Source organism: Ictalurus punctatus, chromosome 8 (assembly GCF_001660625.3).
Source record: "Ictalurus punctatus breed USDA103 chromosome 8, Coco_2.0, whole genome shotgun sequence".
NCBI classification, from domain to species: domain Eukaryota; kingdom Metazoa; phylum Chordata; class Actinopteri; order Siluriformes; family Ictaluridae; genus Ictalurus; species Ictalurus punctatus.
Genome location: NC_030423.2, coordinates 27065257 through 27082868, shown reverse-complemented (window position 1 = coordinate 27082868; position 17612 = coordinate 27065257). Strand labels below are relative to the sequence as shown.

Below are 17612 nucleotides of genomic sequence, written 5' to 3'. Positions count from 1 at the left end.
AAACGCTGACCAAACTTTTTAAACAGATGCTCCAAAAAGAGAAGTCGCAGTCTCACGGGTTCATATAACGATACAGATTTTAATAAACACTGCCCCAGCACAAAAATATCAGCTCGTCTGTGCAAAAATGAAAACCGGACGTCGTTCGATCCGTTTCTCGCATCACGCTACAAAAAAATTACAGTTGAGAGAGAGAGAGAAGAGCAACACGATCAAAACACTATCATCGCATGCAAGTATTTAACGTTACAGTTACAGCTCCCTCTGCACTCCTGCAAACATGCTTTACAATAGTACAACATACTCAGCTTCTCACTAGAAACCAGAAATACCCCCCCACCCAAAACCCTGCCCCAATCAGGAGAGAAACATCATCATCATTGTGCATATAAATACATTTCAACTAATTGGCAGGCAACTTTTCCACAGCTGAAGTAACGTCCAGAACTTTAATACAAAAAAAATAAAACTGTAATAATCCAGTTGGGACAAGGGTTTCACTTAGTAAAGTAAAAAGTTTGAGAGCAATTTAAAAAAAAAAAAAAGAAGACGAAGAAGAAGGATGTCGCACTAAGAAAGCAAATGAAATCACGGTGAAACATTAAATCCGAGTTGAAGTGGAGATCGAAGCCAGGTGTAGGTAGCTACATGCCCCAGCCTCCACCCATGCTGCTGTTCAGGCCGTTCATCCCCATCGAGCCGCGGCTTCCCCCGCCGTAGTAACTACTCCCCATTCCGCCCTGATTACCTGACAGGAGGGACAAATACACACTTCAGGACCTGCGAGCTCACACACCCACACACGTTAACGGGACTCAAAACAGCACAAAAACACATTTCTTTTTTTAAAATGAGGATTCTGATACAAATACTAAATAACTTATGCATTGTGCTGCTGCCACGAGATTGGCTGATTAGATAACTGCATGAATGTGCAGGTGTTCCTAATAAAGTGGATGGTGAGTGTACTTGCTTTAAATAGCAATACATTGTAAATCCATATTGACAAATTTATCTACTATGTGCGAATTCGTTATCTGCATCGTTTCCAGTTTTCTCAACTTAAAGCAAATAACGAGTCCAAAATGGCCACCGCTACCGTAAGCCTTACAGATTGTGACGGTTTGCTCATGTTTATAGATGATACTGTAGTAATGAACTACAGTTTGAAACGAACTGTTGAATGTGTGTGAAGCGGAGCTGACACTCACTGTAATCACCGTATCCTCCCATACTGCTCTGGCTGCTGTAACCGCCGCTGTACCCGGAGCTCATCTGCTGACCTCCGTGCCCGTAAGACGACTGGTTTCCTGAGATAAAAGGGACACACACACACACAGCCAGTGTGAGTTAAAGCAACCTCATGACTCATTGGTCGAAAAAATAAAACTCATTTTAGAGATTAACTCATTTCTCCCATTATCCAACCTCCATATCCGCCGCTGCCGCCCCCTGCTGTCGAGTTCAGGAACAGCTCAACGTAACGATGCTCTGCAAGACAAAACACAAAAGGTTTTTATATAAAATATATTATATATATATATAAAAATGACACATACAGCCTTTTAGCCTGATTGATTTGGCCTGATTGCTGAAAATACCATTTCCTGCTCAAGAAATGTCAAATCTAGCTAAAAATATCAGTGCCAAGATGACACTCTATAAATGAATTGATTACAATATCGGCTTCTTATGATTTTCTTTCCTTTTTATTAAGTGACTGTGCAATTCAGAAATATTATAAAAACGTCATAAAAAAAATTAAAAAAGAAAAAAGAAAACTCCTATACTTACGCATATTGGCTTTGTCCTTTGACATGGCGGCCACGGCGTCTTCGTGTGTAGCGAACTCTACGTCGGCTTCGCCGGTTACTCTCCCGTCGGGCCCGATCTCCACGTGCACACGCACCGGGTTCAGGGGAGAGAAAAACTGCATGTGGAATAAAGATAAATAGCGCTTAAAATGGCTTAATAAGCCCTCAACCTATACTATATTCATATTTTTTATTGATATTAATTAGTAGGCATTCAATTCATTACTAGGAACATGTCAAACTACAGATCAAAGTGTAATGCAGGAACTCACGTTGTAGATGTCGGTCTCTGTGGCTCTGTATGGAAGGCCTCTCATATGCACACAGTGGCCAGTCGTGCTCTGAAAAGAGGAACCGCCGTCTCCGTAACGGCCGTCTGAGGCGAGAGATAAGAGTACGGTCACGCTGAGCGGAAACCGCGTAAAGAGGCATGATCCATGAAGTCACAGTATCTTGAAAACCCTAGACTAGTTAATGATTGAGTTAGTGTTACGAAATTCGATAGCTTAACAATATTCTGATTAAGGCACCATGAAGGTCATATATTAAGTATCAATAAGAATTATAATAATAAGGTTTGCTTTGTTTTAAAGATGGCAAAATTATTCCTTAATAATAATAATAATAATAATAATAATAATTATTATTATTATTATTATTATTATTATTATTATTATTACTACTACTACTACTACTACTACTACAGGTGCATATCAAAAAAATTACAGTATCATGGAAAAGTTCTCCCCCCCCCCCCCCCCCCCCCGCAATTTTTAATTAAAAAAAAGTGTAACTTTCGTACATTATAGATTTATTACACATGAAGTGAAATATTTCAAGCGTTTTTTTGTTTTTATCCGGATGATTACGGCTTACAACTCATGGAAATCAAAAATCCAGTGTTTCAAATATTCTAATAAAGAATTTATAATACACACGTCGACCTTCTGAAAAGTATGTTAATTTACGCACTGATAATCAGTCTGGGATTTAATCCTTTTGCAGGAATTACTGCGTCAGTGCGGCGTGGCATGGAGGCGATCAGCCTGTGGCACTGCTGAGGTGTTCTGGAAGTCCAGGTTGCTTTGATAGTAGTCTTCAGCTCGTCTGTATTGTTGGGTCTGGTGTCTCTCGTAGCTTATCTATGGGGTTCGGGTCAGGCGAGTCGGCTGGCCGATCAAGCACAGTATTTCCACGGTCAGTAAACCAGTTACTAGTAGTTTGGGCACTGTGGGCAGAGGTGCAGAGTCCTGCTGGAAAAGGAAATCAGCATCTCCATAAAGCTCGTCAGTAGATGAAGCATGAAGTTCTCTAAAATCTCCTGGTAGATGCTGCATCGACTCTCGACTTGTGAAAACACAGTGGACCAACACCAGCAGATCACATGACACCTCAAATCATCACCGACTGTGGAAACTTCACACTGGACTTCAAGCAGTTTGGATTCTGTCCCTCTCCACTCGTCCTCCAGACTCTGGGACCTTGATTTCAAAATGAAATGCAGCATTTACTCTCATCTTCCCCGTGATTGTGGTTGTGTACTGAACCAGACCGAGAGATTAAAGACTCAGGAAACCTTCGCAGGTGTTTTGAGTTAATTTACTGATTAGAGTCTTCTCAGGTCGACTTTTCTATATTATAAATTCTTTATTCTAATATTTTGAGATACTGGATTTTTGATTTCTGTGAGCTGTAATCATCGAGATTAAAATTTAAAAAAGGCTTGAAATATTTCACTTCATGTGTAATGAATCTAAAATATATGAAAGTTCAAATTTTTTAATTAAACTATGGGGAAAAATGAACATTTCCACGATATTCTCATTTTTTGAGCTGCGCCAGTAGCTGTAAAGGCAGTAGCCTAGGCATTTATGGATAGCCTGGATACCTCCTCCGTATCCTCCACGGCGCACACGTTCGAACGAGACCCCGCGGCTCATGCTGTTGTAGCCGCGGCCACCCGGCCGGTCGTAGGGTCCCGGCCTCTGCATTCCCATCACCTTCCTCTGCGGCTCGTAATGCGTACGCACTTCTGCACGGCTGCTCTTGAAAATCTCTATGTACCTACAAAGGCCAAAGTACACCGTTGGAACCCGAGGATACGGAGCATTGCTCCGTGCACAGGAAATAATAAACCCTAAGAACTGCAGCATTGAATAACTGGCAATGACTCCGCTTAGTGATTTTGAAAATTAAATGGAAACTTCTCAGTCAAACCCTCATTCAGCTTTTCTTATGGCCACTTTTTGTTTTGTTTTTTTCATTAGTGTTCTGATTATTATTACCATTACTATACATTATACTATTATCATTACTTAAGTATGTGGAGGTCATGCTGTCAGAGTACAGAGAACTTGGTATAAAGGAGACTTCAGTCCGTCATGTCTGACTCAGTATTACCTGTGTTACCGGGTCCTCATGATCTGAAGTCCTCATTGTAGTGTGTGTAAATAAATAAATAAATAAATAAATAAATAAATAAATAAATAAATAGGGTGTGAGGAAAAACCCTAAAGCAATACACGTAGTGCTGAGTGAACATCCTAGCATCTTTAAGGTTTGTAGCGTTTTCTTTAAAAACCAATGATTAATTCAGACATCTAGAAACCTTAAATATCTGTTTAACACTAACAAAAAGTACAGAACGTTTTGTTTCAGGGTGTTTTCACACACATTAGACCGTTTGCAGAATCCCAATCATAGCGACTTTGATACTTCTTTGCGAATTGGTAATGTAATGAAACAAACCAAAAAGCAAAAAATAAACACAAAAAATGTTGCCTATGAGGTGTATAGAGCTGAAGTGTCCTTGTAAAACTCGTTCACAGAGAACACCGAGCTATTGCTCAATCCATGATTTGATAATTATACAGTACACACCTAGTTTAAAACATTTTGTGTGTCACATCTACTGTGTCGCGTTTTCCCCCCACCAATCAGTCCGAATCCACGAAACGCACACAATTTCTGTAGCGCTACAGGTGTATCTTTTGGCTCAGTTTGTGCCTCAAGACTCAATAAGGCAGCTCGCACGTTTGGGTCACTTCCTCACAGCATGGACGCTCTCAGACCAGGTGTTTAGTTCTACACAACTGTGTGCGATTGCTGCGTTCTCATCTTTCTGAAGAGTCCAACCCGGACTGCGTATGTGAAAACACCCATAAAGTGATTAACAAATGATTCATGACTTCGATTCGATGACTCACTCAGCACTAATGCTGGGAAACAGCATGAACACAGTGTGGTTTCATAAGAACTGGGCCTCGTCTTTTAAAAAGCTATGTGTGGTTGTGAATGCTAGCAGTTTGAGAGAAGGTCTTGCCATTTCTGCAGTGCATATAATTGTTGAGGTGTACACCATAAGAAAAGCAACTTATCCAGCCAACCAACCAACCATCCCCACCTGTGCCCTATTCTTTCCTTGTGTTTCTTTAGAGCCTTTTCAGCTATATCCTGTGAAGCAAACTGCACGAAGGCCTCCCCCGTACTCCTCCCCTGGAAGTCCACCGGCAATGTTATCCCATTTGGCACGATTTCCAACCCTTCAACCCAAGGACAGATAACCCCAGTGGGGGACATATTAAATCACAAGCCCATTGACAAAGATTTATAGTTTGCTAAGGGAACTTTTGTACACAAGAAATGAGGTTACATGGAAATTCTATATGTGTGTGATAACGTTATACAAATTATATTATTATGGTATGAGAAAGTATCATCAGGTACCCAAAGATATCTATAGGCTGTTTTCCACTGCACAGATTACAGAAACCCTTGAGGTTTTTTTTTTCCCCAAGAAACTGAGCCTTGTTGGTTTGGTTGTTTAATTTTCCATCGCCCACTGGTCTAGTAGCGAAAGTTCCTGCTAAAGTCTGATACCAACAAGAACTGACGGTACTTGGGGGAGGAGCTAGTAGAACTGTTCATTGCTGATTGGTTACGCATGCAACAGTGATATTTTTCTTATCACACAAGGGAGGCAACAGTACAGAACTTTTTAGATACGACAGGTCTTATTTATCAATCTTTGAATAAAGTGGTGTGTGAAAGTTTCAGAAAACTCTATTTTCTTCATACTCTTGTGCGTGCGTACGACGTTCACCTGTCAAGTGCAAAGCACATCCCCCGATACACGTCGTTTGCGTATAGTGACGCCCACAAAACTCTATAAAAGGTCAAGTGTACAGACAGCTGGGAGCACGAAATGAACGATCAGGGTGAAGGCTGAAAGACAGAAGTGGAGGTTATTTTGACTCACTTCTATGCCAGTTGTACTTTTTTAATACTTTTTTTTTTTACTTTATATGGTGGCATTTTTTTTTGTCATAACTGAATGATTCGTTCTATTTGTCTTAATTTAGAGGTGTGTGCTCGTTCGTTTTCTTTCTCTTTTTTTAATATTCTTTAATTAAGCAAACAACCGGTTTTCAAAACGTTCGCGATGGTGCTCTTAGTCTTCCGTCGCTAGTGAACTAGGTGACGAGGACGTCTTTTCGATCAAGAAGCTCTTCTGTAAGTCGCTCTGGATACGGCCGTCTGCTAAACGCAGACAAAATAAGCATTTTAAACTCCACAGTACATTCCAGATATAAACACGCAGCAATGCAAGCAAATCACGTGACTTGAAATCGATTAGGTCGAGGTTTACGTTAGTTAGTTGTATTATGAGTAAATATCCAGCTTTAAAATGAGACCCAGTGTTATTTTCGTTCCATCATATTTTATCGACGGAAAGCAGCAACGTTACATTTAGAAAGTTTACACCTGGTCGTTTCATGTGTCTTTAGTATCGGGATTAAATCTGAATGGAAACTGAATAATGATGATAATGCAGAGTAACCCCAGGCACCTTTGTGGGCCAGATCTTGTTTATGAGTGTGCAGTGGAAAAACACCCTATGACTCCTTATCATGCAAAGGTCTTAATATGAGGAATATAGGCAACCATTCAGTTATGAGATAAGAACATAAAAGTGACATTTTGGTCTTTTTGGCTTTCTGTATATTGCTATATATATCTATATATATATTACAACTGACCTAATGGCACATAAATCATATAGCCTAGAAGTATTCTGAAACATTGACTTATATACTGAGAGTTTGTGATTGATGAGGGGTGGGATAAAAACCCTAAATGCTGGGTGACATACCTGCAAAAAACTGAACAATCTCCTCTTTGCTGCAGCCAAACGGCAGACCTCGTAGCCTGACCAGGCCGTCACCTGCTGTGTCTGGACAGTTAGGCCCGGTGTGCTTTAAGACCCAGTCCATCTCCACGTTATTGGATTTGAAGACTGACACAATACAACGGTCACTCAGTACCTGGTCACGTCATTCTCATATGTTTTCACCCTCCTTTCCCTTAACTCTCACCTTCTACATAACGGTGTCCCATGGTTTCTCGATCCTTCTTCACGGCAATCTTCAGATCTTCCTCACTTTCGAACTCCACAAACGCCTCTCCGCTCGGCCGCCCTTCCCTCGTGTAGGTGAAGTGTATGCTCGTGCCGTTGTTTGCGATCTTGCATTCTGCAATACAGGTAAAGCCCGACGTTTACATTTTCATCACGAGATCGTACGAAGCAACGTGAGGTTTTGATTTTACCTGAGAAGAATCTCTGGACTTCATCTGATGAACAGGACCAAGGCAATCCTCTCACTCGCACCACAAAACCCTCTCCATCTGCCATGCTTAACGAAGAATGAGGAAATAATGCAGATTTATGAGAAGTACAGGCTACAACAAACTGAATACAGCTTTCTAACAAATTTGCAAAAGCCTTAGAGTCTGAATAATTATAATTATCCGACAGCATATGAGATTTATGGAGAAAGAACTCTATTCAATTAATTCTATAACATTCTATTAAACAGGACTCTAAACTAGCCTTTTTCAACATTAGGTCTAATAGTTAAGTGGGTTCCTCATTTGAATGATCCCCGCCCCTATTCACGAAGCCCCGCCCTCAAAATCTTCGGTGACCCACACTATCTTTAAAAAGGCAAAACACAAAAACAAGTATTCCGGACCGGACTTCAGTTTTCCGTAGGCGTTTTCTCAGCGACTTAATACACTTTTTTTAAGGCCACGGCTAAAGCTATTGTTTTTTAATCATGTTCTACATATCTTCCAGGTTATTTATACAATTAAGCAATTTAGAACATCGAATATTGCACTTTTAAAGCAAACCGTTAGGCCAAATTCCATTAAAAATGAATGCTTGCACTACACAGGGTTTACTACACCCGGTTTTATAGCACTGTAAATCCAAAGGGAAATGGTTTGGGATGCAAAACGAGTACGGAAAAACAACTACAAACCCCAATAAAGCGGCTTAATAGGTTTAAGAAGAAAAAAGCCGGTTAGCTAGCGATGCTAACTACAACCAGCACCTTTTATTTGACTTTACATATTATATCAAGCATCTATTAAACAAAATTACTCTTTAGCCTTTTTTTTTTATAAATATACAACAAATATCATTAGACACGTATTATTTGGTCAAAATACTCGAACTACCTTTGCTAGCCGATATGCTGTCCACCGGCCAATGGATGTATAAAAAAATGGTGAATTCCTAGCGGAACAAATAGTGCGCATGCGCGATCTAACCGGAGTCGACTCCGTGCATTGGCAATCGATTGAGTCGATTCTGAGAATCGATTCTCCACAATATATTTCTCGATGGCACGAACGCGCTGAATCAGCATCACCGTATAGAATCAGTTTCAGAAATTCTGGAGTCGATTCTGACCGTGTTTTTGGTATTTAATTAAGTCGAATCAGGGAATGGATTCAACACAATACATTTCTCAATGACGGATAGTATAAACGAGCTGAATCAGTATCAACGCAAAGAATCGGCTCCTGAAATTTTGCTTCGGCATTTGACTGAATCGATACCACACAAAACATTTCTAGCATAAACGGGCTGAATCAGTATCATCGTAAAGAATCACCTCCTGAAACTTTGCTTTGGCATTTGACTGAGTCGATTCCGAGAATCGATTCCGTACAATAAATTTCTAGTATAAACGAGCTAAATCGGTATCAACGTAAAGAATATGTTACTCAGATTTTGCTTTAGCATTTGACTGAGTCGATTCCGAGAATCGATTCTGCACAATAAATGTCTAGTATAAACGAGCTGAATCAGTATCAAGGTATGGAATTGGCTCAAATGATTCAGAGTCGGATTTTTATATGATTCCATCCATTTCACAATGCATGGAATCAAAGAATCGATTCGATTTTTAGATCATAGCTCTGCAAACTAGCTATTATATCACCCACCTGGCCCGAAAAGTTTTTTTCCTTAATGTATTGTAGTAATGAAAGGTAATATGAGCAGCAGTGTGTTTAAAATGTGTCTATCATTAATAACTATATATACTCTGCAATAGCAAATTCCCAACAAACTGATTATATTGTGACTTCAAAAAAAATAGACACCTTAAAAACGCACACTGCTGTATGATGTTTGTGTCCGATAAACCCATAGTAAAGTATTCATGGTTACTGTTTTGTTTACCCGAGTAACGGTTATGGAATTCTGGGAAGGGAAATTCACCCTAAACGATACGCGCGCATTGTTGACAGCCATTCAAGCACGTGAAACATGTTGCGTTTAAATCCTATCGCGCGCGTGCTTTATGCCACACTAACCACCGCAGCAATGGCGGACAGGCTTCTGAGCACGTGCTCAGTTCCTATTTCAGAGCACGTGGTGTTTTTACTGTTTTTACTTTTGCCTGAGCGCACCAGCCCCCATAGAACCCCCCTCCCATCACATGATCCCGGTCACGTATTCAGGGTTGCCAGGTTGCATCCAGAGTTTACAGAAAAACCACCCTTACAACTTATATATATATATATATATATATATATATATATATATATATATATATATATATATATATATATATATATATATATATATATCCTCATGCATTACTGAATTAAATAATCTTTTTTCTTCTTCATTGTCCATCATGCAAAAGAAGGAGGTTGTGAGAAGATTGTTGTTTTTTTCTGGAAAGATTGTTCACAAGTGAAAAATAAATGTTGTACACCACAGCTAATGTTAGATAAATCTGCTAATAGCAATCTGGTACATGTTCTTGACATCACATGTGTTTTTAAGATTTCACTTTCATTCAAAATGCCTCTGCGTTCATTAGCATGAGGTAAATCCATCCATCCAACTTCTATACAGCGTCTCCTTCAGGGTCGTGGGGAACCCGGAGCCTATCCCAGGGAGCATCGGGAACTAGGCGGGGTACACCCTGGACGGGGTGCCAATCCATCACAGGGCACAATCACATACACATTCATACTTTACGGACAATTTGGAAACGCCAATCAGCCTACCATGCATGTCTTTGGTCTGGGGAGGAAACCGGAGAACCCGGAGGAAACCCCAGCAGTACGGGGAGAACGTGCAAACTCCGCACACACAGGGCTGTGACGGGAACCAAACCCCCAACCCTGGCGGGGTGAGGCGAACGTGCTAACCACGCATGACGTAAATACTGAGTATTAGGTCATACTATGTCATTTGAGACACATCTTATGTTTCGCCTGTAGCTACTCTGTATACTTGTAGAGAAAGTAGTGTGTTTACACGAGAAACTTAGCAAGACGTAGCTACACACCTAATAATCTATATAACCACTAAAGCCCACTCTATGTAGCGGAAGGGTCAGAGCTATCAACGGCCAAAATGGCTAATGCCGATTAGCAAATGTTTGGTATAAAAATTACAGATTTAAAATGGTCAGCTGTGAGATACGATGTGGTGATTTACTTGACTAATAAGAGATGTGTTACCTGGATCTATGTGCTTACGACTATTTAACGATCTACAAGCCGATAAGCGTGATGGAGTTCACCGCGGTATTAGCATGGATCGGTTGGAACACAGTGTACAGATCAGAAAGTGAGAGAGCTGGACGGACTAAAGTACTAAAGCGCAGCTGCATCGCTTTCTTTTCGTTTCTAACGGAAACGGTTAACCTTAGTGAAAAGAGATCAACAAGGCAACGATAAAGAAATCAACTCGGCATTTCATTACAAAAATAATTATTGGACACCACTGAAGCTCACGTGTTATTTATTCATTAAAAGATTAATATGCAAGTAGTGTAGGATGGAGTAGGATGGAGTTTTCTTTTCTTTTTTTTATTTTGTTCAAGAACCACCCAATCTGGCAACCCTGAACCTCACGTCCTATCTGTTGGTGTTAAATATCCACACACACCCTGCACCCACTACTGTAGTCCTGTAGTGCTTTGGAAAAACACAGCTGCTCTTGTAACTTGTATGCTTCTGCAACAATGCACTTTTAGAAAGCTTGTTAGTTTAGCCAAAGTCAAACCAGACAGAAAGAACAGAACAGAAAAGAAAAGTGAAGAAGTGAGATATAAGTAGAATAATAAGCAGCAGTGGGAAAGCTTTATCAATCTGCACCTTCTACTGAACTTTCAAGCTTATAAATCCACAATGTCAACTAACACACAGAAGACCAGGAGCTGTCCCATCCCGACCCGTGTGATCCAGCTGAAGGACTGGTCCCAGCTCCCAGACTGTTACAGCCAGACTCCTGGAGGAACCCTGTTCTCCACCACACCAGGAGGTGAGCACATGCTTCTTCCTAAAAAGGGGTACAGTGTGAGGAGTTTTCACTGAGCAGGATTGAAGTGGGCATGGTGTAAAGAAGCTACACACACACACACACATACACACTTTATACACTGTATCTATCCACTGACCAACTTGCAGCAAGACCATCAAGTCCTTGTTTAATCATTTAAACCCCTTATAGATTCTTTCTACCTTTTTTTTTTTTTTTTTTTTTTGGAAATGATTCTGTAATCAATATTTCACTATATGCATTTTTAAAAAATCTGAATTATCTTCATAACATGCTGACAGTCTGTTCTCGCTGTTTAGTAGCTGTAATAGTGATCCAGCTCAGCTTTAAACCAACCAGAAACACAAATGGTGGCCATCTGTAAACCAGCATGTGGTGTTTTTCTGTCTCAGCTCTACAGAAGCTCTTTCACTTTTGCAACCCTTGTGTGAGAGAAAAGAAGAAGAAGAAAAAAAATGACATTAATCTGTTCATAGCTAGTTCCTAAATACATCCTGGATTAATTCATCAGGCGAGGGCTGGACAACTGGAACGACTGCTTGTTTATGTAACAATATCATAGATATGCTATCTATTCATAGCTTGTTTGTTCCAGAGATACCGCACTCCTGAGCTGCTCGAAAAACAAAAACAGTTGATGAGCCCTCCACCCAGTACTCTCATTGTTCATCTTTTTATCAGATGGCCTTCATGGCCAACCCAGCATTCGCTATGCCAAGTAGGAGGGATTTTTCTTGGAAAGCCACCCTTCCCCACTTCCACAGCTGTTGCATTTCAGGAATAACCCAGAACTTTCTGTCCCGGCCAAAAAACGTTCGCCTGGGGAGGTTTACGAAGGCCTGAACGTGGCAAAGTTTACATCGAGAAATGTTTTAGAGTAATTAATTTATCGTTTGGGTCAAATTTGTGTTTTGTGGTGACAGAAATGTGAGGACTGTGTGAAATGCGAGGATTAAATCTAAAATCTAACAATGGCTTGAGAATGAAACTATTACAGTTGAGTTACGCATTATATCACAAGGTCTTATCGATGGCGTAATAATAAGAAGGATGTGACACGAAGTATGATTCACACGTATGCACTCGAAGGAAGATAGAAATTGTGTTTCCTCCAAATACGAAATAAATACCCGGAAAAAAACACTAAACATACAGTTCTGTTATCTGTCCTCTTATTTTTTTTATTTTTATTTTTTTTGGTACTTTGATCGGACAATGTTTGTTTAGAGTTTTAGTTTCATATGATTAACTGTATTTCTCAATGTCTGAAAAATCTCAGCCCACTCTGTGTAATCGCCACGAAAGCCTACGACTTTCAGCTGCATGAATATACAGTCTGGGCTAGAAAGAAATCAGCCCCAGCCTGACTTCATCCAGAGTCTTAGCAACATTCTGTGTTTTTTTTTTTTTCTTTCTTAGTGCTGGTGCTGTTGCACTCCACAGGGGGAAAAATAAAAGTCAGTTTGACATTCCTTAATAGCAAATAAAAGCATCTGATGTGTATTATATCGATGAAAGAAAGCACGTGTCTACACCAGCCGTCTGTGATTTATAAGTGACCTGAGCTGCACATGATGATGTACAAAAATAGAATATTGTAGCATAGCATATTGTGTGATAATGTTATGAAAACAAACCGATGTTGATCGGATGGGGTGATGGGGTTCAAGCCCCAGCACTGCCAAGCTGCCACTGTTGGGCCCTTGAGCAAGGCCTTTAACCGTCTCTGCTCCAGGGGCGCTGTATCATGTCCGACGCTGCACTCTGACACCAACTTCCTACCATGTTCTGGTATGTGGAGAAAAGAATTTCACTCCACTGTGACCAATAAGGACTCATTATCATTCTGTTAAAGATATACAAACGATATATCATGCAGTTGTAAAATATTGTTCTGATATAGCTGAATAGATGCAGTATTAGTTTCATCAACAGGCTTAACGACAGGACATGCAGTACTCGCACTATCCGGTGTCACCCAGAAGAGGACGTGTTCCCTTTCGAGGTTTCTTTCTCATGTCATCTCAGGGAGATTTTCCTCTCCACCGTCGCCTCTGGCTGAATCATTAAGGATCAGTCTAAATTTATATCCGGATTTCTGTATATCGTTAACAGCGCTATATACAGTAAATAAAACCGAATTTATTTGAATTATACGCAAGAAAAGTACCCATGCAGTTTGTGTAGAAGCAAAGCAGAACCTTGGTGATTATGAAACATTGCTCACGGTGTCTCCATTTTCTCCCCCTACTTGCTCCTTCACCTCTTTTTGTCAAAAACACGGTGCACAAACTAGACACGGTTGCATAACATGTTTTTCTTAATCTTGATGGAGATCGTGGTTACAGTACAGCTCCACCCCTCGTACCGGTCAAACTTCAACCGACTCCAGATCTGCTTGCCGCTCCTTACAGCTGTGTGTTAAAGTCTGTGCTCTGCCTAGTAACTCTACCATAAAGATAAAAATCAAAGAGCCTGCTGTGTGGGCCTCGTTTGTGCAGTTTGTACACATTCAGACCTTACGTAAGCTCGATGTGGTCTGGCCTGCCTCAAAATGGCTCCCTCCAACTCGAATGTGTGCTCAGATTTCCTAGAACTTCAACACGGATGCCAAGTCTAGCCTCGTCGGCTCCTCTCATTCAGATTCGTACGAGCGCTTCTCTCTTAACGGTCGAGACAAAAAGCCTAATGTGAGTCACTTTCAAGGCTCTTGGCTTTGTTCACACTGTCGAGTAGATATGTTAAACAGGCGAAATGTATGGAAATCCTCGGTGCTGATTTGAACAGTTTAAACCGAATCCTGGGTGAAATTATTATGATGATGTCAATTACATTTCAAAACTTTAAGACTGTAAATATAAAATAGTCCTATTTTATGATGTTTAAATAGTAAACAGAGAACATACACATTTTCTTAATAAACAAACATTGAGTTTGAGGTCATCGAGTCTGATCTGGGCCATAAAATTAATTTCAGGCTCATAAACACATGCCGAGAGTCAGCGTGCTCTGTGGTGTTTATGATTTAAGTCCGTTTTCATTTATTATTAATCTTAGAGATGCCCTCATTTTCTATAGATGAAGTAAAAACATCAAATGAAAATAAAACACACGATAAAATGCACAAAACAGTATGTCATGCATTCACAATTGTACTCAGGATTCAATCACGGCTGATTTTATTTAATATTATTTTTAGTTTAAAAAAAAAAAAATCCTTAAAGCAAAGCCAAAAATCAAATCATTAAATGCTTAAATGTTAATGTAAAGTGAAACAGAATGATATAATTTTATGTAATGCATTCACGATCCCTCTCAGAAACACATCTGATTAGATAGAATTGTTTTTTAAATAAAAAAATTTTAAAAAGCGAATTTTTTTTTTTAAAAAAAGCACTAATTTATCATCTGTGAAAACATTATTGGATATGAAATAAAACTATACTATATAAGTAATATATAATAAAAAATAATATAACTATATAATAAAACTAAACTATAAAAATGTAAGTGAATAAATAAAACGATACTTCATGTAGGTTCTTCATAATTTGATTACATTCAATACAGAGGTCATGAAAGTTACTTAGACTTACTATTTCTTACAGTTGAGTGCAAAAGTTTGCACCCCCGTGGTTTTTGAATTGGGGGCGGAAAGGGGACCGTGTGTTCATTTTTTATTATTATTTTTTTTACAATAAAAAATGAAATGTTGGGTTTATCCTGGAACAAAACCATCCAAAACTGAAAGCTGTATCATTAATGTGCTCACATACTATTTGACTGGTAAAACCTAACACACATTATTTTGTTTGTGTAAATTAAATCTGTTTTCTTTATTCTGGCCTAAAGGGATGCAAACTTTAGCACTCAGCTGTATTAGTGAACGGTTTTCCACCCTCTAGGTGTGACCTAGATGTGAATATTCATGGTCTTGAATCTTTTGTATCTACAGGCACACGTATCATTTACGACAGAAAGTTCCTGCTCGAGTGTAGGAACTCGCCGATCGCTCGGACCCCACCCTGCTGCCTGCCTCAGATTCCCGGGGTGACGGTTCCTTCCAATCATCCTCTGGGCAAACTGGAAGAACTGAAAGAAGAGCTGGAGGAGGAAAAGGATGCAGCAGGTAAAGCAAATCAGAATAAATTGCCAGAAGAGTAGCACAAATGAAGCCTTATTCAGACTAAAAAAAGTTCTGCAAGGGTTCTTTAGAGAGATAAGACCTGCCTGGGCATGTGCCAAGTAAGGAATAAAATATAGCTGGCAGGCTGTTATAGTAATATAATAAACAACAAAGTTGTGTGATGCAGTCTGATTTGAAGTAGAGTTACAGTTAAGTAGAGCCCCAGAAGTTCATTATTTTCCTACACCAGCTTGTCCTAAAGTGTGTTATTCCTTTTATTTCTAGCTTTAAAATATTTGAACAGGATAAAGCATTAACTAAAGAAGACTGAATTTCCCCATGGTGGAAAAAATGCCACGAGATAAAATTTTGTAGATAAAATGTGATGACGTGCCCTGTAAGTTGTAAGACTAAACGTGAGAAAATGCCCTATAGGGTACCCTTACAGTGGGCATTATGACATGCCATAATAGCTTATTTTCAAATGAGTAAACGTGATGACATGCCCTCTAGGGTGCTCCATACATATGAGTAAACATGATCACATGCCCTCTAGGGTGCCCCTACGTGTGAGAAGAAATGTCCACTAGGGTGCCCCTACGTGTGAGGAAACATGATGAAGTGCCCTAATGGGTGACTTTCAAATGGAAAAACATCATAAATGCCCTCCAGGGTACCCCTATATGTGAGTAAATGTGATGAGATGCCCTCTAAGGTGCCCCTATGTGTGAGTAAACATGATGACATGCCCTCTAAGGTGCCCCTATGTGTGAGTAAACATGATGATATGCCCTCTAAGGTGCCCTTGCATGTGAGAAAATGTGATGAAATACCCTCTAAGGTGCACCTGTGTGTGAGGAAACATGATGAAGGGCCCTAATGGGTGCCTTTCAAATGGAAAACATCATGAAATGCCCTCTAGGGTGCCCCTATATGTGAGGAAAACTTGATGACATGCCCTTTAGGGTTCCACTACGTGTGAGTAAACATGATGACATGCCCTCTAAGGTGCCCTTACATGTGAGAAAATGTGATGAAACACCCTCTAAGGTGCTCCTGTGTGTGAGGAAACATGATGAAGGGCCCTAATGGGTGCCCCTACGTGTGAGTAATCGTGATGACATGCCCTCTAGGGTGCTCCTGTATGTGGGTAAACGCGATACACATCTTTTCCAGTAGAGAGTACGAGAGACAGTACTTTATAGGCTTCCCTACATGCAAGAAAATGACATGCCCTCTAGGTGCCACTGCCCCTCAGACAACCCTTCTCTGCTACCCATGCTAACACGTGTGTGTATAACCTCTGTTTCCTCCTGTAGCTGATGACAGCCAGTTCGAGATGGACATTTGAGCCTGTGACATGCCTCCTGTGGAGAACGCATTTCTGCTGGGACGCTGCTACATTTCGCATCGACGAGCTCTCACTGGATCCGCTCGGTTCCGTTTGAAGGTTTTTTTTCAGAAACAAACACTCAGAGGGTGTTTTTCATGTGTTTACAGCTTTACTTCAGGTATTACAGTATGTCATCAGCGGTATACAAAGAAAAGAGACTGTGGACGTCTGTGCATCTTTTAAATGATTCTTATTGTACATATGGTACTTTGTATTTTTTTTTTAAGGGAAATGATTAGATTTATTTAGAAGGGTGGGGGGTAATATGGTAAATGAATATACATAGATATTTCAGAAGAAAGTAATACGACAAACGTGCCAAACTCAATCTGTAAGTGACAGAATTCATCATATTTTAAAATATGTTTACCCCAACGTATTTTTCTTGCTTGTGAGGTTTTCTCCAGGTTGAGTTTTTATTACTTTTATTAAACTGTGACATAAACAAATATCATTTGAGCTGAGTAGTTTTTAACCGATGTTTCATAAACGTACACGTAAACACTGGGGTGAAATTTTCGTTAAAGATAAAAAGTTATATTTAAAAAAAAAAAGAATAAACACAAAAACGTGCACAGCTGAGTGCAGGACATGTACACGGGAGCTAGACAGAGGACAGGACGG

At 39.9% G+C, this 17612-nt stretch overlaps 2 protein-coding genes across 3 annotated transcripts; one reads left to right on the top strand and one right to left on the bottom strand.

The window, feature by feature from the left end:
• Positions 1-59: 59 nt before the first annotated feature.
• Positions 60-8439, bottom strand: hnrnph1 (heterogeneous nuclear ribonucleoprotein H1). 2 transcript variants are annotated; one of them, XM_017474676.3, is made up of 11 exons: positions 8337-8438; positions 7422-7507; positions 7190-7345; positions 6967-7110; positions 5218-5356; positions 3703-3878; positions 2087-2190; positions 1795-1930; positions 1429-1491; positions 1212-1310; positions 60-748 (listed from the first exon to the last, which is right to left on the bottom strand). In XM_017474676.3, exons 2-11 carry the CDS (start codon positions 7504-7506, stop codon positions 645-647), a joined length of 1206 nt encoding a protein of 401 aa, XP_017330165.1. In that variant the 5' UTR covers position 7507; positions 8337-8438; the 3' UTR covers positions 60-644. The 2 variants fall into 2 exon arrangements, with proteins under 2 accessions (XP_017330165.1, XP_053538103.1); XM_053682128.1 differs by lacking the exons at positions 3703-3878; positions 5218-5356 and having other exon boundaries at positions 8337-8439.
• Positions 8440-11094: 2655 nt separating this feature from the next.
• Positions 11095-17433, top strand: eif4ebp3l (eukaryotic translation initiation factor 4E binding protein 3, like). Its single transcript, NM_001201240.1, is given in 3 exon segments — positions 11095-11451; positions 15425-15598; positions 16915-17433. Coding segments are annotated over 3 exon segments (339 nt in total). The 5' UTR covers positions 11095-11318; the 3' UTR covers positions 16947-17433.
• The last annotated feature ends 179 nt before the right edge of the window (positions 17434-17612 follow it).